The 27,500-nt window shown below is 39.9% G+C and overlaps 3 protein-coding genes across 5 annotated transcripts; 1 reads left to right on the forward strand and 2 right to left on the reverse strand.

The window, feature by feature from the left end:
• Positions 1-537: 537 nt before the first annotated feature.
• On the reverse strand, positions 538-9,289 carry LOC140546024 (uncharacterized). Of its 2 annotated transcripts, none has more exons than XM_072669142.1 (8): positions 9,111-9,289; positions 7,355-7,717; positions 4,989-5,052; positions 4,856-4,899; positions 4,075-4,222; positions 2,770-2,883; positions 2,024-2,094; positions 538-768 (listed from the first exon to the last, which is right to left on the reverse strand). In XM_072669142.1, exons 1-8 carry the CDS (start codon positions 9,195-9,197, stop codon positions 745-747), a joined length of 915 nt encoding a protein of 304 aa, XP_072525243.1. In that variant the 5' UTR covers positions 9,198-9,289; the 3' UTR covers positions 538-744. The 2 variants fall into 2 exon arrangements, with proteins under 2 accessions (XP_072525243.1, XP_072525242.1); XM_072669141.1 differs by having other exon boundaries at positions 2,770-2,881; positions 4,052-4,222.
• A 3,566-nt stretch (positions 9,290-12,855) lies between these two features.
• On the reverse strand, positions 12,856-19,815 carry LOC140546056 (sorcin-like). The gene is made up of 8 exons (XM_072669178.1): positions 19,652-19,815; positions 16,841-16,909; positions 15,966-16,035; positions 15,706-15,749; positions 14,630-14,777; positions 14,430-14,543; positions 14,072-14,130; positions 12,856-13,255 (listed from the first exon to the last, which is right to left on the reverse strand). The coding sequence occupies exons 1-8, from the start codon at positions 19,694-19,696 to the stop codon at positions 13,229-13,231; spliced, it is 576 nt and encodes a 191-aa protein (XP_072525279.1). The 5' UTR covers positions 19,697-19,815; the 3' UTR covers positions 12,856-13,228.
• Positions 19,445-27,038, forward strand: LOC140546055 (uncharacterized). 2 transcript variants are annotated; one of them, XM_072669177.1, is made up of 5 exons: positions 19,445-19,877; positions 20,918-21,127; positions 23,935-24,246; positions 25,113-25,200; positions 26,153-27,038. In XM_072669177.1, exons 2-5 carry the CDS (start codon positions 20,959-20,961, stop codon positions 26,223-26,225), a joined length of 642 nt encoding a protein of 213 aa, XP_072525278.1. In that variant the 5' UTR covers positions 19,445-19,877; positions 20,918-20,958; the 3' UTR covers positions 26,226-27,038. The 2 variants fall into 2 exon arrangements, with proteins under 2 accessions (XP_072525278.1, XP_072525277.1); XM_072669176.1 differs by having other exon boundaries at positions 19,445-21,127.
• The last annotated feature ends 462 nt before the right edge of the window (positions 27,039-27,500 follow it).

The raw sequence follows: 27,500 nt of genomic DNA on the forward strand, positions 1-27,500 counted from the left end.
TTCAGAAGATGTTGAGATGTTTAGATGACTCTGAACTACTGAATATTTGTAATTATAAATTTCAGAAATTTTGGACATTGGAAATGTGCAAATTCCCATATTAATGCATACCTAGTTTAATAGAAATGAAACTGATAGAAATAAATAGTGGCCTTTTTGATGTTTTCTGAATCATATGCAGTTTGTAGCTTTTTAAAGTACAAGTATAAAGAGCCTGCAATAACAAATTAGACCCGATGGTAGTGTGCCACAAGGTAGAGCCATTGGTACCACATCTGCATACAAAGCAAAGGTTTTTAGCACCATCTGCTGGTGGGGAGACCTTTTTATTTATTTGGCAGGGTTTGGTCTGACTTTAGATGACATATTATTATTATTATTATTATTATTATAACTGTGTATACTGCCAAATGTTTTCATAAGCCAAGATGATAATTATACAACAAAAAAAATCAAACAGATTTAGAAAAAGGTTATTAAATACTCCAGTGGTCCAGTGATACCAATAAACAGATACTTAAGAAAGGTCTGCTAGAGTTGTACATTTTCTTTTCTCTCTTTATTTGATTCCCTTTAATAAAACAGTATTATCTCATTACTAACCACTATGATGCTTTTAGGAAAAGTATGGTATGGTGTTTACAGTTCAGTGACATGTTTTCTATAAATTTAAATGGGTTTAAACTGAAAACCCACAGGATGTGTGGTTAAGGATCCTTTCTCGACACCAGAGCAGAGCACACTTCACAGGAGAGTGTCTCTGATGAACTGAAAGAAAAGAAAGTTAGAACAGTAAAACATTAAAGATTCATTGGGTGCACAAATCTGTCTTTAGATGTTTTAAATTTAAATGACTTAAATTCAAAAAACAAACTTCTGAATTAAACTAGTGAAAAGTAAACTTCTGAATTTTATGTCTGTTAACTTCTGATTTAGCTTGTAAGAAGCAAACATCTAAAAAGTAAACGTCTGAATTAAACTTCTGAAAAGTAAACATCTGATTAAACTTCAGAAAAGTAAAATGAAACTGAATTTTATGTCTGTTAACTTCTGATTTAGCTTCTGAAAAGGAAACGTCTAAAACGTGAACTTCAGAAAAGTAAACTTCTGAATTTAATTTCTGTAAAGGAAACATCTGATTTAACTTCTGAAAAGCATGCTGCTGAATTACAATTCAGCAAAGTAAACTTCTGAATTTAATGTCTATTAACTTCTGATTTAGTTTCTGAAAAGAAAATGTCTCAAAAGTTCTGAATTAAATTAATTCACTTCTGAATTAAACTTCTGAAAAGTTAACTTTTGAATTTTTTTCCTAAAAGTAAACTTCTAAAAAATAAATGTCTGATTAAACTTTTAAAAATGTAAACTTCTGAATTCAAATTCTGTAAATATATTAATTAAACTTCTGCACATATGTAAAGTCTGAAAAGTCAACTTCTGAATTTATTAAATTATTTTTTCAGGAGCACCAATTAGAACCTATTTAAAGTTACCACTTGTTACTATCTAATAAAAACTGCAGGAGGCCAGTATGGCCTATGCCTTTGCTCATTGCTGTATTTGGCGAGTAGTGAAGACACCAAACTCCAAGACTAAGACTAGTTAAGTAAAGACTAGGTTCAAATGTGTCCAAATGCGTAACAGTTTAGGTGAAGATCAAGACCAACAGTAAACTTAGTCTTTAACTACTTCCTCACATGTTTTTGTGGTCTTTTCATAAAAAAAAAATATATATAAATATATATCATAGTTATGTAATGAATTACATTAAAGGAAAAGTTCACTCCCAAAATCAAACTGACATGATTGATCACGCACACCAGATGGAGTCAATCAGCCGAGCCACGTTTATAGTTTGATATCTGAAGTTTGCTTTTTGGGAGATGCTAGGCTAACATTTCTAACTAATACTGGACCCAGACTGTCACCAGCTGTAACACAGTAAAAATAAAAAACCCTACTGTTTATAAACGCAGCACTGCTAAACAAACACACACACAGTTTACAGCAGAGTAGAGCTTACATCATCCAGTGAAAAGCTGGCCATCACACAGTCACATGGCAAATTTGTCATACGATGAGATTTGAAGCGCTCTAGGATGGGAAAAAAAACGCTGTGTGAATGTTTATACTGCTGATCTTCATCAGTGCAAGCTGTTAAAGCTGTATTATGTAGCAACTCGATCTTCAAATAGCAGCTTGAGGAGCATGTAGATGCTACATTGTCTGGTACAGGGAGAATGGGGTCTCTGTCATTCCCAGTCTAGGCCGGAACGCTGCTCACTGCACAAATGGTGGAGCTTTCCAGAACCGAGTAACGCTGCATAACCCGAGCCATATTACTGCAAACACCTGTAGTATTACTCTACCACCAAATACTTCTTCCTCAACTTTCAAAAAATACAATATTTAAAATAAAAACCTGTGTTTTATGGCGTCCCGATCTAAAGCTGTACCCAAATGAATATGAGCAACTAGTTAACATGCTAGTCAGCAGTTTTGGGTGGTGGGGGGTAATGATATTGCTTGTTTTGTGTTTATAAAGCATTATAAAGCATTTCATTATAATATGGTAAAAGTCTTGATCACCTAGCTTTATGTATAAACCGTTACATGTGAGCTACGGCCTATCAGTGAAAAGCTATTTACGATAAACGATAAATGTTGGTCAGTGAGCTTCATTCAATGATCCCAACTGATGTATATCTCCTACTGCTATATCAACATATATATATCATGTACCATAGTTCCTTCACTGTTGACAATTACCTTTTAAGGTCTCCAGTCTTGCGAGAATGGCCACAAAGTCGTCATAGTTGATCTGCCCTGAGGTGCTGTATCTGTCCCAGAGCAAGCTGAAATTCAGGTCATTCAGCCGCAGGTCTGAGTAGAAATGGAAAAAACGAACAAGTATCAGGACCACAATAACCTCACAACATCAGCTCACTGCTTCTACTGACCACAGTACCAGACTGCCAGTGTGGTGCCACACACAGTAATCTGATAACACTATATACGTTTTTACTTTAGGTACTTTAAAGGTACTTTACAATATTATACATCTGTATCTATATCTAAAATACGCAGATGGCTGATTATCCAACACTGCTTCCACAATCGACACTTAAAAGGTGGGGTTTTCAAGGTTCTTTGGTAAAGCTAATAGATAAATATATAACTATGCCAAAAACATTTGCAAATTTTATTTGAAAAAACAAATTAGGCATAGTTCTAGTAATACTATTGTTATCTTTACAACATTATAATTATAAGTTGTAGTTAACTAATAAACTTAATATTATACCTAATGTTGTAGTAATACATGCAACAGACCTAAATGTAGTAGTAATAGTAATAATAATAGTAGTAAGAGTAGTAATAGTAATAGTAATAGTAGTAAGAGTAGTAATAGTAGTAAGAGTAGTAATAGTAGTAGTAATAGTAGTAAGAGTAGTAATAGTAGTAAGAGTAGTAATAGTAGTAGTAATAGTAGTAAGAGTAGTAATAGTAGTAGTAATAATAGTAATAGAAGTAGTAATAGTAGTAGTAAGAGTAGTAATAGTATTAGTAATAATAGTAATAGAAGTAGTAATAGTAGTAGTAAGAGTAGTAATAGTATTAGTAATAATAGTAATAGAAGTAGTAATAGTAGTAAGAGTAGTAATAATAGTAAGAGTAGTAATAGTGGTCGTAATAGTAATAATAATAGTAATAATAATAGTAGTAAGAGTAGTAAGGGTAGTAATAGTGGTAGTAATAGTAATAATAATAGTAGTAGTAGTAAGAGTAGTAATAGCAGTAGTAAGAGTAGTAAGGGTAGTAGCAGTAGTAGTAAGAGTAGTAATAGTGGTAGTAAGAGTAGTAATAGCAGTAGTAAGAGTAGTACGGGTAGTAATAGTAGTAGTAAGAGTAGTAATAGTGGTAGTAATAGTAATAATAATAGTAATAATAATAGTAGTAATAGTAGTAAGAGTAGTAATAGCAGTAGTAAGAGCAGTAATAGCAGTAGTAAGAGTAGTAATAGTAGTACATGTACATTTGACACATAAAGATCTAAGTTGTTGGCATTTATACCATGGGCTGCGAGGGCATTCTTCATTTGTCTTTCATTGACTGCGCTGTTTTTTCCTCTTTGATAATCCAGGAATTCTTTTTTGAGTCCTGATACATAGCTCTGCAGCTCCTGGAATTTGTGATCGTTCAGTTTTCCTGACCTGTCATCCTACACATTATTAAGGAATTCAGAGGCAGAGGCAGAAGATACAACCGAATCAAAAACAATCACAGTCACAGACTATAAGAGGCGGGGAGGGGAAAGACGAAATGAAATCAAAATGCAAACACTGAAGATTTTCTAACTTTTGATTGTTAAATAATCTGTCAATTATTGGAACGATTAATCGGATTAATTAATTATTCGGATCATGAATAACTCAATTATCAATTAAATTTTATGCAGCTCTCAACTTTTAAATGTGGCTTGTTTTAGAGGATGTTTTATATATTTGCTAACTAACAATGAGTTACTGCCTCGTTTGTATTAGTGGATTATATTTTGACACGGTCTGGCCGGACTGTTGACCTTCGAGGTGCAACCAGCAAGCTGATTGGCTCTTTTTGTTGAAGGGCGGGACTTTAGTAGCAGCAGCAGTAAAACTGCATTCGTTGACGTCACCAACTCAAAGGTTATTCGATTAATTCATTGGCAACTATTTTTTTTAGTCGATGAAGTCGATTAATCGTTGCAGCTCTACCTGTCAGCAATAGCCCGGGGCTTTACCTGCTGACAGTCTATACAGTCTACAGACCACATTACACCAGTCCATGCAATCATTACAGCCAGTGAAAAGGATACGTCCTTCAGGGACATCAAGATACGAACAGTCTGGAGACTCAAAACTGTAACAGAAAGGAAAACGAGAGAGAATGTGAGTCTCAGAGATGTGACTGTTTTTAACGTCATGGCTGTTCTTTCAAATTCTACACACCTTGCTCTTCAACAGCGTGGCCCATTTCCACCAGTTTCTTCTGGATTTCAGAAGCAGTAAAGCCCTGTGAGAGAAAAAGACTTCGACTCACAACAACACTACAACCCTTCAAACGTCTAGACACATCAGCAAGAGGTTTTCCATCAGTGTAAAGAACCTTTTAGGCACTCGGATGGTTCTGCGAGCTGTCAAGGTTCTACACAGACGAATGGCATTTCCTAAAGAACCGCTGAAGAACCCTTTAAAATATAAAACCCTTGTATTTGGCATAACATGGCATTGCAAATGCCTTAAAAGCCAGGAGCCACCATGGCTGTAACACATATGTCCACACACTATATGTCCAAATGTTTTTGGACAGCCCTTCTAATAACATCATTCAGCTTTTGTAAGCCTGTCTGGACCATTCAGAAAAGTAACGCCAGTAGAAAAGGGCTTTCTGGAGGGGATCAAAATGATGAGCCTATTGGCACCATGCTACCTAATGCCAGGTGCATTAGGGGCAGGTGCAGGTGCAGAGGGGTATGATGCCCCCCACCCCCCACCCCCAGCAGTGTTGAGCTGTGGAGCATTGGATTGAGCTCTGTTTTCTTGAATAATGATGGTGCTCTATCCAGTACTTTTGGGATAGGATGAGGAGTTGTGGATGACGAGGTGGGGTGGTGATCATCCTGACCAACATCCTGACCTCACTAACACTCACTATGTTAATGCTGAATGCAATCAAATTCTCCAAAATCTAGTAGTACTCCCACAAAAGCTGGAGAAACCCTTTTTAATTTCTATTGATTATGTAAGAAATAATAAAAGAGCATGTGTCCCAATACTTTTGTCATAATGCTAGTTCTGCTTTCAGTCTCTCTTACAGAAATGAACCGGGCCTAATGGACACACCTATTTATACAGTTTTTGTATTTTGTTTTTGTTTTTGGTATTTATTATAAATGAGAATCTGTAGCAGTATTCTGCTGGTAAGTCCAATTTTTAAAATCTGGGTTTAATTTTGGCAAAGGTGAGGTATACAGTGAGATATATTGGTGATATACAGATCTTTCAGTTGCATACATGCACATATATGGCCCATTATACCAGTGGTGTCCGCATACTTTTGTCCATTTAGCATTTTTTTGTTTAAATTAGGTGTAGACTCCTTGTATGCTACGACCCCTAACCCCGAATACTGGGGACCGATTGTATAATGAATAACCCAACTGATGAGGGATTGCTGCTGAGTGATTTCACACTTTCAGTGAAGCACAGCTTACAAAGTAGTCCAGTCTAGTACAAAGAATGAGGTTAAGTGAAGTTTGGTTGGGCCGTGTCTGGGCTTGTCTTCTCTTCCACAGAAATGACTCAAGGGTTAATGCAGTAGCATACCACCTACGATCTAACCACCTACCATCCACACTTCCTTACAGAGGTTAACCCTTGGAGCCCCAAGCCATTCTTGGGTGCATATTTAAGCTCTTTAAGTGAAAATATAAAAAAAAATTAAAAATGAAATATCTGAAAACACACAATGTAGGCATGCTTACATGTTTTTGAAGGACTTAAGGGAAGAACTGGAGCCTACACATCACTTTTGTGTATGTATTACAATAGTCCATTTTGGTGCTGTTTATAGTAACCTACAGGGGGCACTAAATGTTGCAGGAAATTCAGCCGGAAAAGGCAGTCCAAGCATGTCCTCTGTTACTGTGTCCAAACAATTTAGCTTTGAATTCATCTGTCCAGAGCACATTGTTCCAGATGTCTGATCTTGGTCCAGGTGTCCTCTGGAAAACTTCAGTCTCTGAAAATCCAACGTTCGTGGTCTCTCTAACACATACACTATATGGACAAAAGGAGTGTCCTATTCTATTGGCAGTTCTGGTAAAAAAAAAAAGTGTCAAGGGCAGCCTTCATGACAGCTGATCTATAGCTATATAAATCAACATAAGGGCCTCTAAAGTGTTGCCACTATGGCCCAGGGGGTCACGAGTTTGAATCTCGAGCTATGGCGCTTTGCCATCAGCAGCCAGAGTCCAAGAGAGCACAACTGGCCATGTTCATCTACCCATGGGTGGGTAGATAGCGCTCTCTCGACATCATTTTTTAAGCAGTGTTGACTGGCGTATACGACTGTTAGCTGGTGCGCTGGGACCTGCTAATGCTAGGGGGCGCTACGAAGGGGTGGGTTAACTGGCAGAACCAAATTGGGATTATATATTTAAAAACATATATTTAAATTTATTAAAAACTTCACTGAACAAGCATTGTCATAAAAGCTGATTTTGTTCATTTTGATGACATCACAAGTGTGTTAATCACAGCTGATGCCTTAACGTTAATGTATTTTTATGTCAGTTAAAAGTAACGGGACTCACCTCTTTACAAGACTCAGTACTGAAGGACTCACATTCCAGTTTTCTTGGCCAGCTGAAGCCAAACTTATTAATAAGCCCGATGCAGCCTAGTTTAGCTGTCTCACAGGTGGTCCTGCACACGGGCTTGGCTGACCCATTCACACACTCCGGAGCGTAGGCGGAGCAGATGAACGTCTGGAGCTCAGGGGAACACCTCACTTTTACCAGGGGGTAAAACTGATTGATCTCTAGTCCAGCATCTTCTTGGTTCGCATGGCCGAGCATGTTAGGCATCACAGTATGGCTGTAGGATAGGCCTTGGCACAGTGGAATCTGGAGGGGTTCGCAGGTCCCTGTGGATGGTGGAGGGTTGCCTTCCTTCTCCTGCAACAAACACATCCATCTTCCCATCATTTTGAAAGGATATATATGTTAAATATGCCAGTTAAGAGTTGGTTTGGACCAGTTAGCACAAATGTATGTAAATAACGCTAACTGGCCTCAATGTACTGGATGAAAAAAACTCTTAAATGCTAATATGGTGAGAAATGACTGAAAGTTGGTGTAGGCTAAATAGTATAAAGTGAGTAAACAATGCTAACTGGCCGAAATACTCTAGAAAATGCAAAAATTGTACAACCACAAAATGCTGCTGTGACTCACAACTAAGGGAGGCCTCAGACTGGCCTCAGTCTGTGAGAAAAATACCATAAAAGGCTAATCTGGCTAACAGTTTTGTTTGGCATTACAGTAAGTCTGGCCACAGTGGAATCAATCTACGAATGAATGGCCGCCAGTAGAATCTCTAATGAAGTCATTCCAGTAATGGTAACTGGTCTTTTAAGATGAATATGGTGGTTGGTGTGGCACAACAGATAAAACCACTAGCAGCCAGTGAGCTATTACACCATGTGGGAGACCAGGGTTCGATTCCCAGTCTGGGTGACCGTATGCTGCGCTGCACCAATAAGAGTCCCTGGGCAAGACTCCTAACACTACATTGGCCCACCTCTGTAATACGAGTTACCTTGTAAGTCGCTCTGGATAAGAGCGTCTGCTAAATGCCGTAAATGTAAATGTAAATACGACTCAGTGGTTTAAAGGAGCCAGTTACAATATGCTAGTTAAGAGTGAGTAAGAGTTAGTGCAGACTGGTTTATGTAAATAATGCTAACAGGCCTCATAATAATGCACTTTACAAATAAACTGTTAAACCAGACTGAAAATGACAGAAAGTTAGAACACACTAATTACCATGAAGTCTTTAAATAATGCTAACTGGTGAGAAACACACTAGAAAAACTTGGCTAGCAATTCATTGAAGTTAGTGCAGCTTAGCCTCAAACACTGGAAAAAGCCAGGCCCCCCAAAAAGTGAATGTGGCCTTTAAGATCCATGGAAGACGAGCGTCCAGGCTTTTTCCGTCCTGCACCGAAGTGGTGGAACGAACTTCCCCCGGGTGTCCGAACAGCAGAGTCCAACGCTCGCTGTCCTCAAACCCAGACTGAAGACCCTCCTCTTCTGAGAGTACTTGGAGTGTGTGGAGTGTTGAGGTCTCCAGACTGACCTCTGTATTTAGTAGAGTCTTAGCTTAGAGGGATCTTTACGATCCTAGTCTACAGTGAAGCTCTTTTGTAAGTCGCTCTGGAGAAGAGCGTCTGCTAAACCCCTTTAATGTAAATGTAAATGTAAAAAAGCTTGAAGAATCCCAGAAAAGCTAATGCGTCTGATAACTTTTTGAGATGTGCAGTCATATGAACGAATTCAGCTTGCTTACCTTCTTCTCAGGATGTCCCAAAGAGAGAGAAAGAAGAAGGCCTAATGTTAAAAGAAGAAAAGAGCTAGTGTCCCGAGCAAACTGCATTTTCCGGAGCCTAGAGTCTTCCTGCTGATGCTAACCGTCCCACACTGACAACACTAAATATTTAAGGGTCTACACACAGCTGGAGAGGAATCCGTGTGCTTGTAACAGTCACAAAAAAGAGCTCTTGTCCAATCCTAAACCAGTCCCAGGACATTTCCGCCTTAGGGCCATAGTACACCAGTCGGACAAGCATGAGCAAACATGAACATTCAGTCGTTTAGTTTGCAGCTGTCCTTAGACAGGGGGGCTTAGAAAGGGGGCTCACAGACCTAATGGACCAGAGTGAATGTGGAAAGGACATTCTTCAATATTTCAACAATCAGATATATGAGACACCATCCCAACATCTGAGGTGGCTCATACTTGTCCAGTTCATGTCCTCTGAACTTAAGGCCTCTTAACAGAGTTGAGATGCCTTCAAAGCTAACAGCAGCAATTCTGCTCCTCTGGAGGCAGGTATTTATGTGGTTAGGAAGCAGGGTTGCCACGTCCAGCAAAAATCTTACACTCAACGTTTACTCAAAATTCACCCCACAAATGCTAAAAATAGCCCATTTAATATACAGTGAGTCCAAGAAGTATTTGATCCCTTGCTGATTTTCTTCGTTGGCCCACTAATAAAGACATGATCATTCTATACTTTTAATGGTAGATGTATTCTTACATGGAGAGACAGAATATTAAAAAGAAAATCCAGAAAATAAATCTAAGGAATATATATTAATTGATTTGTATTTCATGGAGTGAAATAAGTATTTGATCCCTTAGTATTCATTAGCAGTTCTGGCTTTTACAGACCAGTTAGACACTCCCAATCAACTTGTTACCTGACCTGAAGCCACCTGTTCTCACTAATCACTTGTGTGAAAAACACCTGTCCACAGAATCAGACAGATCACACAGATTTCAAGTCTCCAACATGGGTAAAACCAAAGAGCTGTCACAGGACCTCAGAGTCAGAATTGTTGACCTTCACAAAGCTGGAATGGGCTACAAAAAGATTAGTAAGGTGTTGGATGTGAAAGTAACAACTATTGGTGCAATTATCAGAAAGTTTAAAGAGTATAACATGACAATCAACAGACCTCGGCCCGGTGCTCCAAAGAAGATTTCGCCTCGTGGGGTGGCAATGATGCTGAGAACAGTCAGAAATCGTCCTGCAACCACTCGGCAGGAGTTAGCAAATGACCTGAAGGCAGCTGGGACCACAGTTTGCAAGGAAACAATTGGCAACACTTTGCGCAACAATGGATTCACATCCTGCAGTGCCCGAAAGGTACCCCTGCTGAAGAGAGCACATGTGGAGGCGCGCCTCAAGTATGCCAATGATCATTTGAAAGATGAACCAAGTTATTGGGAGAAGGTTTTGTGGTCAGACGAGACCAAAATTGAACTTTTTGGCCTCAACTCCACCCGCCATGTGTGGAGGAAGAAAAATGCTGCCTATGACCCCAAGAACACTGTGCCCACCGTCAAGCATGGAGGTGGAAGCATAATGTTTTGGGGGTGTTTCTCTGCCAAGGGTACAGGGCTACTTCACCGCATCACTGGGAAGATGGATGGAGCCATGTACCGCACAATCCTGAGGGACAACCTCCTCCCCTCTGCCAGGGATCTGAAAATGGGCCGTGGTTGGGTCTTCCAACATGATAACGACCCTAAACATACAGCAAAGGCAACAAAGGATTGGCTCAAGAAAAATCACATTAAGGTCATGGAGTGGCCCAGCCAGTCGCCAGACCTCAATCCGATCGAAAATCTATGGAGGGAGCTGAAGGTCAGAGTTGCCAAGCGACAGCCCACCAACCTTCATGATTTAGAGAGGATCTGCAAAGAAGAGTGGGCCAAAATTCCCCCTGGTGTGTGTGCTAAACTTGTGGTTAACTACAACAAACGTCTCACCGCTGTGCTTGCAAACAAAGGCTTTGCCACTAAGTATTGAGTGTGTTTGGCAAGAGGGATCAAATACTTATTTTCCTCATTGAAATACAAATTAATTAAAATATATTCTTTAAAATTATATTCTGGATTTTTGTCTTGATATTCTGTCTCTCCATGTTAGAATATATCTACCATTAAAAGTGCAGAAGGATAGTGTCTTTATTAGTGGGCAAACAAAGAAAATCAGCAAGGGATCAAATACTTCTTGGACTCACTGTATATATATATATAATCACAATGTCAACTTCCAGAGATAGTTTTGTTGGATTACATTACTTTATACAACACAATGTTACCTTCACATCGAGCCTTCTTGATGCCACTGGGTGCCAATTGTTAAATGGCCAAGTATTTAATAATAATGAATGAATTACAGTATTATTAGGTAGGAACTATGGCACAGTAATTTTTTCTCCCTATAGATATAGGTTAATCACCTCTACGTTAGTAGTTCACAGGCCATAGAGTCAAGTCATAGAGCGTCTACCAGGACATGCTCTTATTAAGCGACCCATATCCAGCATTTTTAATCACATTTTTGTCATTTCCAGGCCCCATAAAACAAAACAAAACAAAACAAAAAAAACTATTTGTAATTATTTGATTTTTACACAACCATTTTACGAAAATGAATACTCTAGCAGTCGAGGCCCAAACAGTCCTTATAAAAGCCAGACTGAACGAATTCAGCTTGCTTACCTTCTTCTCAGGATGTCCCAAAGAGAGAGAAAGAAGAAGGCCTAATGTTAAAAGAAGAAAAGAGCTAGTGTCCCGAGCAAACTGCATTTTCCGGAGCCTAGAGTCTTCCTGCTGATGCTAACTGTCCCACACTGACAACACTAAATATTTAAGGGTCTACACACAGCTGGAGAGGAATCCGTGTGCTTGTAACAGTCACAAAAAAGAGCTCTTGTCCAATCCTAAACCAGTCCCAGGACACTTCCGCCTTAGGGCCATAGTACACCAGCCGGACAAGCATGAGCAAACATGAACATTCAGTCGTTCAGTTTGCAGCTGTCCTTAGACAGGGGGGCTTAGAAAAAAAATATTTGTAATTATTTGATTTTTACACAACCATTTTACAAAAATGAATACTCTAGCAGTCCAGGCCCAAACAGTCCTTATAAAAGACTCAAAGAAAGAGGGCGGAGCCAAGTTGCTTTCGGCTGAATATGTAAATGTAAATGCATTGTTTTTGTGATGCTGTTTTTGTTTTTTTGAAGCTTTATTTCCATATATGAACTGTATGACCTGGGGGTCGGGAAGGTGCTACGTTTATAAACTTTAACTGTGTTTATGCATTTCATTATTAATGATATAGGCCCTTAAAACCATCCCAAAGCAGCAGTAATTGTGTAATTGAGTAATTGTTTTACCTATTTGTCATATTTGAATAACAAATAAAGATCAGTCTACATGTGACAGGATTCATTTTGTTCATATTTGGTTGTTAAAATAGGTTGAAACTGACTGGAAATATTTCCAACCTCCATATTTTAGGCAACCAAACAGGCTTAAAATGACATTTACTGCAGAACATTTGAAACTGAAACCCTGTTTAGTACAGTGGGTATAGCTTGTAATAAGTGAGGATTTTAATGCGATTAGTGTGAATTGTGTTAAATATTTAGTACTAAGTACTACCAAATTTCAACTTGTATCATTTTAATAAGAAACAAATAGAAATAATAAGGAGGAAAGAAAACAAAGACAGTACTGAAATCAACAACTGTATTTATTAACTCACAATCTTTAGTTTTATTCCAAGTGGTTCATCCAAGTTCTTTTGGTCCTTCACTTCATTACTAACACACAGTTCCAGTAATTCGTGTAATTAGCAACAAGCATTAAGTGATTCAAGTGTAAATTGTTAAAACGACTGTTTCTAAAAAAAAATACAAAGAATAACTAAAGTGTTATAATGTAGCCATGTGTACGTATGCAGATATTAAAAAAGAAGCATTGTGTTCTAAACCACACTGACAGGTTATAAAAAGAAGCCATTATATAAAAAAAAGGAATTAACTAATGCTCGGTAGAAATTCCCTTGTATAAGAATAAACTCTGGCGTGAGGGTCCGGAGATTGCTCTTAGGTGCTCATTGTGCTCTGGATGAACTGAAACAGAGACAGAAAACATTTTTATAAACAATAATATTTAAAAAACATTTATTAGATGACAGTGTGCTGAATAATACCTGAATTGTAAATGTATTTAACAAAAAAAAAAAAAAAAAAAAAAAAAAAAAAAAAAGAGCTCTGGAGGGTTGAATGATTATATATAATCATATCAATATATAAAGAAAATGCTTATATAAAAATAACAATATAGCAAACATTTTATTCAACATTTCGGTTGTTTGGGGAAAAATAATTTATTACATTTTATTATAATATACTACATAAAAGCCAGAGTGGTTTTCTTTCTAAGTAAGATTTTTTTTGCTCTTGACTGCAAACAATATACATATAAAATTTACACAAAAATATGTTACAATTTTAAATAATCAATAAATAAAGTAGTTGTACAAAGTAAGTTGTACACAAATGTCAATCAACCATGCCCATTAGTATAGTAGGACAACACCCAGGCAGTGTTTTTAAGCTGTGTTTATATATATGTGTGTGTTTGTGTGTGTAAAATATATAAAACAACTAAATTAGAGATAAGATAATACGGTTTAAAATCAATATTATATAATATTTTATGTAAACTAGTGTGTAATGTAGTGTCATACATTTTTAATGTTTTAATGTAATCCTTGGGCCTTTAAATGATAAATCATAACAAATATATTAAATTATTCTGTTTGTAAGCGTAGAGTCATGCTTCTTTGGCTTAAATTGTCCGAACCAGCTACTCGCACAACCCTCCAGAGCTCTTGGATACAATTCTATGGTCTGTTCTTAATTACTTGGCTGTAGTAGACTTACGTCATCGTATTGAAATGTAGCCACTCCTTGTTGCGCCTGGTCTCTTCGTCGGAAAATATCTAGACAAAATACAGATGCCCAGGTCAGAAGGAATGTAATCCAAAACAATGTATAAACATCAATCACAGAAAATAACCGGGGGCTAACTCTACAGATTAGGTCATGATGCCAACCACAGTTCAGGAAATAAAATAAACCCCCAAACTATGTATATTATTATTATTATTATTATTATATAAATCACATGGTAAACTATGCAAACTGAGTTACTCCTAATCTAAGGACTGACCATTTAAGGAGCTAATAATTCTAATAATGAACAGAAGAACCGAAGCCAGGGTTTCACTGTCTGACTCACCAGTCAAGCTTCTCAGTTTAACACAGCATGCTACATAATCGTCAAAGGTGATCTTTCCATGACTGCTGTAGCGTTTTATAATGATATTCATGGCCTGTGGACTCAGTCTGTATCCTAAACACAAACAAAGATAATGCTGTTACAGAAGACACCTTGCACTATGTGCGACAGACATTAGTGGTGAAAACGCTCAACTGTACCCATAGAGCAGATGGCCTGGTTCATTTCCTGTGGGTCCACTGTCCCGCTCATGTCTTTGTCGATGGACATGAAGTGCTGCTTCCAGCCGTTCATCACTGCCCACAGCTCCTTAAACTCATTAAAGCCCATCATGCCGGACATGTCCCGCTAATGAAAACGAAACTTAAGGAGAAATGATCTCACTTCCATAAAAAAATATTAACAGAGCAGAAAACAGTTGGAGATATCGGAAGTGGAGCTGTTGACATATTCCACTCCTTTTCCAAACGTTTATTTTGTATTATATTATTAGTACCCAGTGTTGCGTGGAATCTTCTACGTTTCCTACAGATTGCATCACGCTATTTTGTGAAAAGTCCTGTTTGAGTTCTTTCATTATATATTCCCATTTTGGCAGCAAATAAGTCATGCTCTAAAATATGCGGGAAAATGCCACATATAGCCTTAGGCAAACGTTTGGGCACCCCTGGGCAAATGACATATTTGGTAGATTTTCTAAGTGAAAATAAGTACTAAAGTGTAAATAAATTCTACACATTTAGGAAAATACTTTTATATATTATACATTAATTAATAAATAATAATAATAATAATAATAATAATACATTAATAAGTTATATATCAAATAAAAATACAAGCAAATGGAATGCAAATAAACTCCAAAAAATAAAGAATAAACGATATAGATATTTTTTGGTTATTTGCATTTAATTGTTGTATTGTATTATGTTTGTATTTATATTTAACAATAGATAAATACAAATAAATAAAAGTGCTATTTTTTTAATGTTTTTAATATGTAACATTAATGAAAATAAGCAGTAATTATGCTCTAATTATTACACCCAGAAAATCAACAATCCATAGTTTGACCAGGGTCACCATAACTGTTACCTGTACTAGGTCTGCTAATTTGATGTGGGGTGTCCAAACTTTTGCATTACACTGTTTGTGGCAGGTTGAAAAGCAATCAGGAAAAGGCATTGATTTCAGACAGATTGTAAGTGCTGCACTCTGTCCGATCAATGCTCATCAATTCCGATTAGGATCCTCCTGATGTGGTTAGGAAGGATACATCAAGCATGTTGATCATCAGCCTGCACGTCTCCAAGTTGAAAGCTGCAAAGAAAAAAAACAAGACAATAATGCAGTTAGTAACCTCTACACCAGAGAGCAGCTCTGACCAGCATCACTGCAGGGCTGTCTACTCCTCGCTCTTCCACAGAAGGGTGGCCAACATGCTGCAGAACATCTGTAAGTAGTGGACAGTGCTTCTTTTGAGGGAGCACTTTCTGGACGTAGTTTACAGCCTGAAGTGGGAACTAGCTGTCTTACGTTTGTATCCACCGGAGAAGTTAGCCTGGGTCAAACAGGTCTGGAGCTCCTCAGCGGATATCTGACCGTCCTGGAATAAAAAGAAACACAGGCATATCAGTCATATGGGATCTTCTATGACCAGCCAATGAAAATTTAGGGAAACATATTCTTCACTTTTTAAACTAATTAGTGCATTTTTGTAATTTTGTAATTTTATATATATATATATATATATATATATATATATATATATATATATATATATATATATATACACACACACACACACACACACACACACACACACACACACACACACACACACGCATACACAAAAAAAACAAACTCATCTCCTGATCTCTCTCAAAACCTTCTTAACTTTCAATGGAAGTCAATGGTAAAAGATTTTACTCCAAGTAATTTTGGAGCATTTCTATTTTGGTCCATTCAGCACAAACTCTGGTCACATTGTAAAGAACTCCAGCTCCAGATTCTCACCATGTCAACACTCTGTGTATCCAGAACTTAATGTAAAATAAATGAGATTGGGCCGATATGAGCAGCCTCTAGTAGACTGGGAATTGAAAATGAAAACAGTGCAAATTTTTCTTTTTGTATCAAAGCAGCAAAAAGCCTGAGGTTTCACTTCATTCCCCTGCGACATTGCACGTGACCTTGCACCTCCTGCAATGTGACTATTGCAACAGATTCTGCAAGCCTACCTTTCACTGAAGAAATAACCGAGTACGTTTCATAATCTTCTGTCACAGAATCTTAAAAGTATGTACGGAACAGAACTATCCCTGATGCAGTCCACATTCTGCAAGACCGGCATTGCACAGCGACCCACACAGCACACTGCCAACAGCGACTCTTCTGTGAGGCCCACATACCTGCCCAGCCACCGCGGTGAAGTACCCAAAGAGAGGATCCTGCTGCTGCCCAGGGAATCCTCCAGGAAACTACAGAACAGAGAAGGAACACAAGAATGTAAAGGTAAAACAAGGTGCATATATTATGTACATCTGTGGTAGTGAACACACACACACACACACACACACACACACACACACACACACACACACACACTAGTGAACTAGGGGCAGAAAGCACAAACACACACCCAGAGTGGTAGGCAGCCAACTCCAGCGCCCAGGGAGCTGACAAGGTAAAGGGCCTCGCCTAATGCCGAGCCCAGGTCTCGAACCCACAACCCTGTCATCAATAGCCCAGAGTTCTGACCGCTGAGCCATGCTCATATGCTCATGTAATTCCCTGCATTTACAGCCGAATTAGAGAAACGCTGATAGGACTGGAAGTGATGGTTATCTGGAACTGCTGCAGAGCTGATGATTAGCATCTTTGTTGGACGTGTCTGAAGGGATCAATCTCATCTTTCATGGTGGAGAACTATAAACAATGGCTCGATACACCAACTAGACAATGAGAAACGCCACACCGCTCATCAAGTGATGGAGTGGGTTGGGGCGTCAGGAGGCTCATGCGATGTCATGGACAACACAATGACCAGATTTAGTGGACCTGTAGGACTAGGACTGTCCTCTGAGGAAAGCACTGGTACCCAGCTCGAACACGCCCTTGCCAGCCAGCTTTACTTTGAGCTGATGTGGGACGAGAGGGAGAGCCATCCACCCACCCAGAGGATGGGCTCAGGTGCAAGGCCGATTGTGCTCCCTCAGGATCCGGCTGCTGATGTGAGCTGTTCATTCAGATCATGCTAAGAAAACGTTGGGCGAACAACAAGGCCAGAGGAGAACCGACACAGTACTGAGGGCCACCCTTAGGCTGGTTTAGCCAGTCTACAGTGTTGAGTGTATCTGGACCAGTACTAGGCCAGTTTAAGGGGTTAATGCTTTATCAAACCCACTGATGGCCCATTTGCTGGAAAGGTAGTGTGTTTGCGGGCGGTAGGTTTTATGGCAGGTTCCTGTTGATACAAGATACTTCCCTTTCTATAGTCAACCTTCTCTTTTCTATTAGACAGATCTAAAACCCAGAGATGCTGCATGTGCTCCGACACCGATGTCCCTCACTCTCACAACTACGTTACTTGCTTATTATACCCCTAATCAGAGGGTTCTTTAGTAAAGATAATGGTTTTCTATGAAAACTTAAACTCTTTAAATAGTTATTTTCATTAACTCCTTAAACTCTGTTCTTCACCCTCGTGACTGCAGTTCTCCCCGAATTAACATCAATTTTATAGACCCTATAATAGAGCCCTGTGGGACTTAAATAATTAAATAATTTGTAGTAGTTTAGTACAGTAGTTGGAACTAGGTTCCTCCCTGCGTATCTGGGATGCTACATGTCAAGGCTGGTTTCTCCAAACAGCACGTTTGGACATTTTCCAAAAATGTGGGCTCGACAAGTCAGAAAATTATTTTTTAAATATTTTGGATTTTAAAATGAAGTGACTGGAGTAGATTTTAGTGTATTAGAATAATCTGATAGATTTGATCAACTTTATCAAAGTAAAACATTTCTAATAAAGTGGCCAGTGAGTGGAGGCACAGGGTATAGGTTTCTAATAAAGTGGCCAGTGAGTGGAGGCACAGGGTATAGGTTTCTAATAAAGTGGCCAGTGAGTGGAGGCACAGGGTATAGGTTTCTAATAAAGTGGCCAGTGAGTGGAAGCACAAGGTATAGGTTTCTAATAAAGTGGCCAGTGAGTGGAGGCACAGGGTATAGGTTTCTAATAAAGTGGCCAATGAGTGGAGGCACAGGGTATAGGTTTCTAATAAAGTGGCCAGTGAGTGGAGGCACAGGGTATAGGTTTCTAATAAAGTGGCCAGTGAGTGGAGGCACAGGGTATAGGTTTCTAATAAAGTGGCCAGTGAGTGGAGGCACAGGGTATAGGTTTCTAATAAAGTGGCCAGTGAGTGGAAGCACAGGGTATAGGTTTCTAATAAAGTGGCCAGTGAGTGGAAGCACAGGGTATAGGTTTCTAATAAAGTGGCCAGTGAGTGGAAGCACAGGGTATAGGTTTCTAATAAAGTGGCCAGTGAGTGGAAGCACAGGGTATAGGTTTCTAATAAAGTGGCCAGTGAGTGGAAGCACAGGGTATAGGTTTCTAATAAAGTGGCCAGTGAGTGGAAGCACAGGGTATAGGTTTCTAATAAAGTGGCCAGTGAGTGGAGGCACAGGGTATAGGTTTCTAATAAAGTGGCCAGTGGGCAGAAGCACAAGGTAGGTGTTTCTAATAAAGTGGCCAGTGGGCAGAAGCACAAGGTAGGTGTTTCTAATAAAGTGGCCAGAAGCACAAGGTAGGTGTTTCTAATAAAGTGGCCAGTGGGCAGAAGCACAAGGTAGGTGTTTCTAATAAAGTGGCCAGAAGCACAAGGTAGGTGTTTCTAATAAAGTGGCCAGTGAGTGGAAGCACACGGTAGAAAGACCAGGCTAGAAAGATTTTAAAAAAGGGTCAAAGCCTAAAAACAGGGTCAAAACCCGTGACCACACATTCGGTCCAACATCAACGGAACCGCACAGTCAGGGTACGGGAGCTCCAGCTACAGTAATGGCGCTGCGCCGCGGTGAAGCTACAGAGGCAGGGAGTGATCCTACGTCAGCTCACACTGAGTGAGATGTGGGCTGCAGACCAGGAGAAGCTAGAACCTTCAGCAGGAGAACCCTGATAAACAACCCGGATGTGAAGTGCGGTTTGGGTTAATCTCAGCACTTACCGCTCCGGGCTGGCCGGCGGGTGGAGCTCCATAACCGTAACTCATCTTCAATGTCAGAGATGTTCTTCAGGTCTTCTGGAGGTCAGCAGAAGGTCCGGAGCGAAGCTGGACTCAATCCTCTCACTTTTATTTCATCAAAGCCGCTCCTTCTTCCGCAGTGGGAGGGTCCCAGCCGCGTTTACACAGCCCACCCGCTTTCCGGCAAGGCTCGTCTTCCTGTCCAAAAGTTTGTGGACACCTTTTCTAACGAATGCATTTAGCTACTTTAGGTTGCAGCCATTGCTGAAACAGGTGTGCAATCCACACACACACACACACACACACACTCAGTATAGAAGTACTGCCAATAGAATAGGACTCTCTGGAGCAGATACACGTTACCCTTGAGGAAGAGGGGTATAAAGCCCCCCAGCATTGAGCTGTGGAGAAGTGTGCTCTCTGGAATGATGGTGGTGCTCCATCCAGTGATGTTGGGGGTGATGAGGTGGGGTGGTGATCATCCAACATTAAGCAACAGTAAGCAGAAGCACAAGGTAGGTGTTTCTAATAAAGTGGCCAGTAAGCAGAAGCACAAAGTAGGTGTTTCTAATAAAGTGGCCAATAAGCAGAAGCACAAGGTAGGTGTTTCTAATAAAGTGGCCAATAAGCAGAAGCACAAGGTAGGTGTCCAAAAACAGCCAGGACAGAGGTGGCAGTTCACAATATTCCAGAATGTAAACACTGCCCCCTGCTGGTGAAAGAGGATCCTAACAAAGTGACCAGAGAGTGGAAGCACAAGGTAGGTGTTTCTAATAAAGTGGCCAGTGTGTAAAAGCACAAGGTAGGTGTTTCTAATAAAGTGGCCAGTGAGTGGAAGCACAAAGGTAGGTGTTTCTAATAAAGTGGCCAGTGAGTGGAAGCACACGGTAGCTGTTTCTAATAAAGTGGCCAGTGAGTGAAAGCACAAAGGTAGGTGTTTCTACTAAAGTGGCCAGTGAATTGATATGACGTGTGATTATTGGACTAGTTCCAGTGAATCCTGCTGTTAATACTAGATGGAAAGTTTACGGTGATGCACCATAATGCCGACCCATATGTTGTACCACTGCCCATTCTTTATATAGCAGATGAAGGGGGAGTAGTGAGAGGTGCATCACATCCGACATTTATCCAGGAGGCTGAATGTCGTGTCTCATCACAGAAAGGGTGGGTAGCTTGGAATGTCATCTATAGTGACCCACCCAGCACTGCCCACTTACCATCGACAATCTGCTTACTGGTTTGCAGAGAACGCAGCATTCGGACATCGCTGTTGGTAACAGTTAGAGATGCATCACCAAAACCATTATTTGTCCTGGTCAGACAGACCGATCTGTAGGCATAGCTGGAGAAGACGCCGTGGAGGACTTGGCTATGATTGCTGTGGGCAGCAGGAGAATGAGGAGGACAGCAGTGCTTCATGGATGCATGACCGACCCACAGTGTGTTATTACACAGGTAAGACATGACAATTCAGTGGATTCTTTTCTTTTCCATATTGGTATTATTGTTTTGGTGATTGGTTCTTTGGTTATGGCAGCAAAGTCAAACAGTGGAAGTCAATCTGCAGAATCTGCAGCATTAATAACTGTAATAATTCATAATTAACTATGCATTTTGGGTTCCATGAAGAAGCATATATGTAATGTAGATATGTGAGGGTGAAGAACCCTTAAATTGGTAAAGAACCTACAGCAACTCAAGGGTTTTTAGACCTTTAAGAAGTTCCTCACACTCAAACACTCACAATAGACCCCAAAATTGTACTTCTATAAAACCATTTGAACCAACCAGAGTGGATGACTCTAATGTTATGAGAGGGAGGGATTCATTAATTATTAGAGATACTATTTAGAGGGTCCATCATATTCAGTAATGTAACTTATTCAGTAATGTAAGTATGAATTATTCATTAGCAGCTCCTATTAACAATTATGTAGTTTGTGTCTTAAATTTGCATAATTTCCAACACAGTTATTACCAAATTACGTAAATACTGGTTAAACTGGCTTCATTTGTTAGGTAGTCCCTGTGTGCAGTAGTAGCCTTGCTGACATAAGGACTTCAAAAGCCTTGAATACAGTATTTATGAAGCAATACTTAATATATGAGAAATATCCTGTGGAGTCCCACAGGGTTCTATTCTGGGGCCTGTGAAACTGACGTTAATTCCCTGCTCAAAAATCCAGCTCAAGACCAGCTTTTTCCTTTTGCTGGTGGCTGGTTTTTGATGGTCTAAGCTGGTCTTTGATGGTCAAGGTTGTTGAAGAGCTGGTCATCTAGGTGAAAACATACCCTGTTCTAGTAAGACATCTGGTTAACCAGCTCTTGGCCAGCATAGTGTGTACTGCATTTGATGCAGGTCATGCTGGTCATCAAGACTAAGCTGATCGACCAGCATGATCAACATCCCGAAGCTGGAGGTCCAGCATCACCAGGTCAACCAGCTTGACCTTACTAGCCATGCTGGTGGTGATTAACCAGACCTGTTTCTAGTTTAATGTTCCTTGTTCCAATGTTTACTTTATAAAATATATCAAATCTGCTGGATGTATGTTTACAATGCCCTCAAATCTTATGTCTAGGATCTGGATATATCTTGTTCTGTCTTTTATATGTTTGTATTGTTTTATTTTGATATTATTTCTTGTTTGGTTTATTTAATTAGCTTTACTTATTTATCATTTTTGTTAATTTTTCCTTTAATTATTATTTATTTTATTTTCTCTTTTTACTTGATAGGATCATTGTTAATATTGTTGGACAATATGTAATGTGAATATCCTATAAATACTGTACATGTATCAAAAAATAGTGGCACAAATACTCAAATATGGCTTTATGTTGGCTTATGAACATGTTATTCAATGCATCTACATAGGTCATGAAGTTCTTCTGGAGACAACCTTGGATGGACATATATATTTTAAGGATCAGTGTAGCTTTAAGAACGAAGAATGCGACTGTGGGCCCATATACTGTGCAGTTTAAAGGGTTAATGATATTAGTGTATGGTATTAGGTTAGGCTCTGGTAGTGAGGGCCCACATACCTGGCCTTGGAGCTTAAAAGGTTAATAAATGTGTGGGGAATGGTAAATCTGGATGGGGGTCTGGATATGAATCGGTCTGTAGTTGCCTTGTTTTCCAAGGCAAACGGAAAGCCTGCAGTGGAGTGCCATACCCGATCTCAGCAGGCCTGCTGGCACACACTACAGAGAGAGATGGGCAAATGGAATAACGTCATCCTGCAACAGAAACAGACCTCCCTACTCCTCATCTCCTCCTTTCTTCCCTTCTTCTCTTAACATCTCAAATAAATCCTAAATATAATAAATATAAAAAAGAACCATGATATGCAGTGGTGGTGGATTGTCTAGACCCTGTAGAGAAGTACTACCAATAGAATAGGACTTTCTGGCGCAGATAAATAATCATGAACCTATAGGCACCATGCTGCCTTACGCCAGATGTGGGCTTGAGGGTTATAAAGCCCCCCAGCATTGAGCTGTGGAGCAGTGGAGGAACTGTGTTCTCTGGAATGATGGTGGTGGAGCTCCATCCAATACTTTTGGGAAAGGTTGGGAAGTTGGGGGATGAGGTGGGGTGGTGTTTATCCTAACCAGTATCTAACCTAAACTTACTAAAGCTCTTGTCGCTGGATTCTATCAAATCCTCACAGCAATTCTCCTCCAAAATCTATCAGAAAGCCTTCTTCCCTGGACAGTAGAGGCAGTTACTTCAGCAAAAGCAGGAGGAACTTTTTTAATACTCTTGATTTTAGAAGAAACAAAGAAATGAGCAGGTGTCCCAATACATTTGTTTGGCTAAATACTTTTAGCGTGTGAAAGGCAAGAGGGATTCAGTCAAGTATCAGGAAATCTTAGGAGCTGAAGCTTGGGCATTATTGGACCTTCCAACAGGACAATGATCCCAAGCATACCTTAAAGTCCATCAGGGCCTGGTTTCAGAAGAAGTCCTGGAGGATTCTGGAGTGGCCGTCACAGGCGCCTGACTTGAGCCACATTGTAAATCTTTGGTGGGGTTTGAGGGAGGGGGCTGCAGGAGCAAACCCAAGAATTTTGGTGGGCTGGAGGGCATTGCCCATGAGGAATGGGCTCAGATTTTTCAGGAATGCTGCCAGTCGTAACAGCAGAAGGAGGTTCCACTAGGTGCTGAATAGGGGTTGAATAACTCCGAGACTCCAGATATGGTATTTGTAAAATTGAGAGTAATATCCATACTATTCAATATCCTTGTCCTTCAGGCGATGATGACCTCACCCATGAGTATGTTGAGATCGAGACAGATTCCTGCTTGACTGTTGCTGAAGAAGATTTCGAAGAGGTCCTTGCTGGACAGGAGCTGGAGGACCATGCAGTCTGGATGGCACAGTCCCACCAAACTGAAGATAGCCAGGAACACATTCCTGGAGCGTCGTGCCCTCCAACAAGTCACAGAACGAACGAAGGGTCAGACCAGGCCGAAGGCGGTTTATGCCCTTGCAGGACAGTCCATTCGAGATGGCGTAATGAGGCAACCAACCAATGTCTGTGCGTGCCTCCTCAGTGTTTTAATGGTGTGTATTATACAGCTTTCACTGCATTTCACAGCCCATGTGCTCATGTGGAGCTCACATAGGTGGAAGGTGGGTTACAGCACATCCTAATCTCACATGGGTTCCATCTAGGCCCAGTGTAGAACCAAGATAGGGCCCATGTTTAACCCCTCCTGGTCCCAACATGGAACCCATGGACAAAAAAAACATTCTGGTTCCCAGTTGGGCTGACCATACAGGCCCCACATGGGCATGCTCTCTACCCTTATCACTCCCACAGTGATGCTGGCTGGCATAGGCATCATCAGCCAATAGTTTATGTCCGAGTGTGTTGGCTGCCTAGTGATGCTGGTGTGCTGGTCTACACCCTTTTAGTGTTGGGAGCTTTGCAAGTGATGGGGGGAGTCCCAGTGAGTAAGTGGGTTAATTGGCTCAGCTAAGTTGGGGAGACAATTGAGGTGACATACTATCCATACTATCGCTCACGGTGTAGCATTAGCCAATGTAGGGGTCTGTTAGCTGATGCAGCAGAACTTTCAAGCGTGTTGAGCTCCATTGATCCCTGCTGGTTACGTTTGATGGACAACCAGTACGACCAAGCTTGAGCGTGATCATTAACCACCAAAGCTTTAACCAGCTACCAGCTAAACAAAAGCTGGTCTTGAGCTGGATTTTGGATTTTTCACCTGGGATGTGGTGGAGCTTCTTGTGACTGGGAGGATGCACATGCTAGCCTTCATCATCCCAGTGCTGGTAACTTGATGTAAATGGGGGGTGGTGGGGGTGGTCCTAACTGACTTGGTAGGAAATGTCTTTACATTCACTGGTACTGAAATGAACAGTGTTGTTTTTTTTCCCTAATGAATGAATGATGCTCCTCTGTTTAGTGAGGAACACGCTGGTGGTGGGGGTTGAGGTGGATGTCCTAGAAGAGCTGATTTATGAAGATACAGAAATCGTGCAAACGCAGACAGTGTGAGTATGACTACTTTCTACTTTGATATTATGATGATTGATAGGGTTGGGTTAGTCAACGTGAAAGCCAGCCTTGAGTGAGCAGCAGTGATAGTATAAGACCCTGTTTACACCTGTGTCCTGAGAATCAGGGCTACATCAGGATCAGGCCAAAGCACATAAAACTGGCACCCAATACTCATTTAAACCAGATCCAAATCCCATCCCTCAAACCACTCCAGAAGGTCGTCTGAGACGCAGATGAGCCCCATGTTACAGCAGTGTCAACTCATCCGTCTCGCCAAGACGCAAACTGTGATGACTGCTGCACAACTAGAGTCTCTGGCGTTGGCATGGTGTCAACCGAGACGATGGATCAGCTGTGTCCCAGCAATTACAACTTTTTAAGAAACGTCAGATGAATAGTTTTCTTCAGGGTCTTTAGCGGTTCTTCTGTAGCACCGCTCAAAGAACCCTTTGTAGCACTTACACTATCAGGACAAAAGTATTGGGACACCTGCTCATATTGATTGTTTCTGAAATTAAGAAGATTTAAAAATAGTTATCCTGCTTTTGTTGGAGTAACTGTCTCTACTGTCCAGGGAAGAAGTCTTTCCTCTAGATTTTGGAGCAGCACTGCTCTGAGGATTTGATTGCATTCAGCGTCAAGAGCGCTAGTGAGGTCACAATGTTGGTCAGGAGGATCACCACCCTACCTCATCATCCCCAACTCCCCAACTCATCCCAAAAGTATTGCAGAGAAAATATGTAGTTCCACTGCTCCACAGCTTTCAGTGCTGGGGGGGCTTTATACCCCTCTAGCCCATGCCTGGCATTAGGCACGGTGCAAAGCGGTTCATTAGAAGGGATGTCCACAAACATTTGGACACATAGTGTGGCACTCTCAAAATACAGTGCGACTCATTACTTTCCCTGTGAGCTCATTCTGCTGTGATTTATCTTTATGTTTTAGGTTTGATGGAAGTCTGGAGAATCATCCCATGGACCCCCCCTCATACTGTTGCAACCAACTGTTTCTCCAGTGACTGTAAACTGAGAAGCAAAGTATTTTTAGTAGTTGTAATTGTAATTGTAATTGTAATAGTAATAGCAGTGGTATTGTATTTCTACATCATCATATCTCCAACTTCTGTAGGGTGCTACTGTATATTCAGTACAGGGTAGTCAACAGTTCACTATCACTAATCATTCATTATTCAGCAATAAGCCTGGGGGGGGGGGGGGCATGCATTACAGTGATTTGACCACAGGTGGGGTGTGTTTGGCTAAAAAGCACCACTAAAAGTAGAGGACATTCACTTTTCTACTCTGGATTTAAAAGGAAATTCCAAAGATTAAATAAAATCATTATTCAGCAGCTGAGATGTAAACAGAGTCATTCAGGGTGGGTTTTAATCCAGAATGGTCCATTGTGGGGGTACAGGGGTGCCCTATACAGTGGGGGTAATGTATACAACCACAATTTTCACATAATTTACTATACAAAATTATACAATACAAAATGACCAGAACCCTGAGTTTTCTATGTAAGTGGCAAATTCCAGGGGTTTGTGCCTTACACCACCCTGCATGCCCCTCCCTGCTGTTCATGGCGTTTTATGTTTTATGGCGAAACCTTTTCTTAAACTCTTCTCTCATAAAACATCTTCAGCATCATGAAACTCCTCTGTAACCATTTAATGCAGAGGCTTTCTATGAGGTAGCTTTTGGACGTCTGGTTCGCTGATTTGATATGACAGTGGTCAGACATGGCTAATGGAATAATAGTCATTTATTTATTATTATTTATTACAAACATACATATGTAATAAATCTAAAAATATATATAAATTTAATATACATCATCAGAAAACATAAACCTGCACATTTAATGCACAATTACTGTTTAATTGCAACATTTAACTTATATAAAAAAAAAAAGAGGTTCAAAAATGATACCATGGAAAAAATAAAATAAAATAAAACATAACACATTAAATTTAGACAGATTTAATGTGCTACATTTAATGTGTTATGTTTTATTTTATTTTATTTTTTCCATGGTATCATTTTTTAAGGGCAGATATATATATATTGACTTCCATTCAGAGTTAAGAACAGTTCTCCTGTAAAGTCATCATTTTGGATGTATGTTTTTCATTGGACAGTGATGATATATATATATATATATATATATATATATATAAATAAAAACATAAATCCAAAATGATGACTTTACAGGAGAACTGTTCTTAACTCTGAATGGAAGTCAATGTAAAATAAAGGTTTATTCCAAGTAATTTAAAGACTTTCTGTTGGTC

The sequence above is a fragment of the Salminus brasiliensis genome, chromosome 23 (genome assembly GCF_030463535.1).
Source record: "Salminus brasiliensis chromosome 23, fSalBra1.hap2, whole genome shotgun sequence".
Taxonomy (NCBI): domain Eukaryota; kingdom Metazoa; phylum Chordata; class Actinopteri; order Characiformes; family Bryconidae; genus Salminus; species Salminus brasiliensis.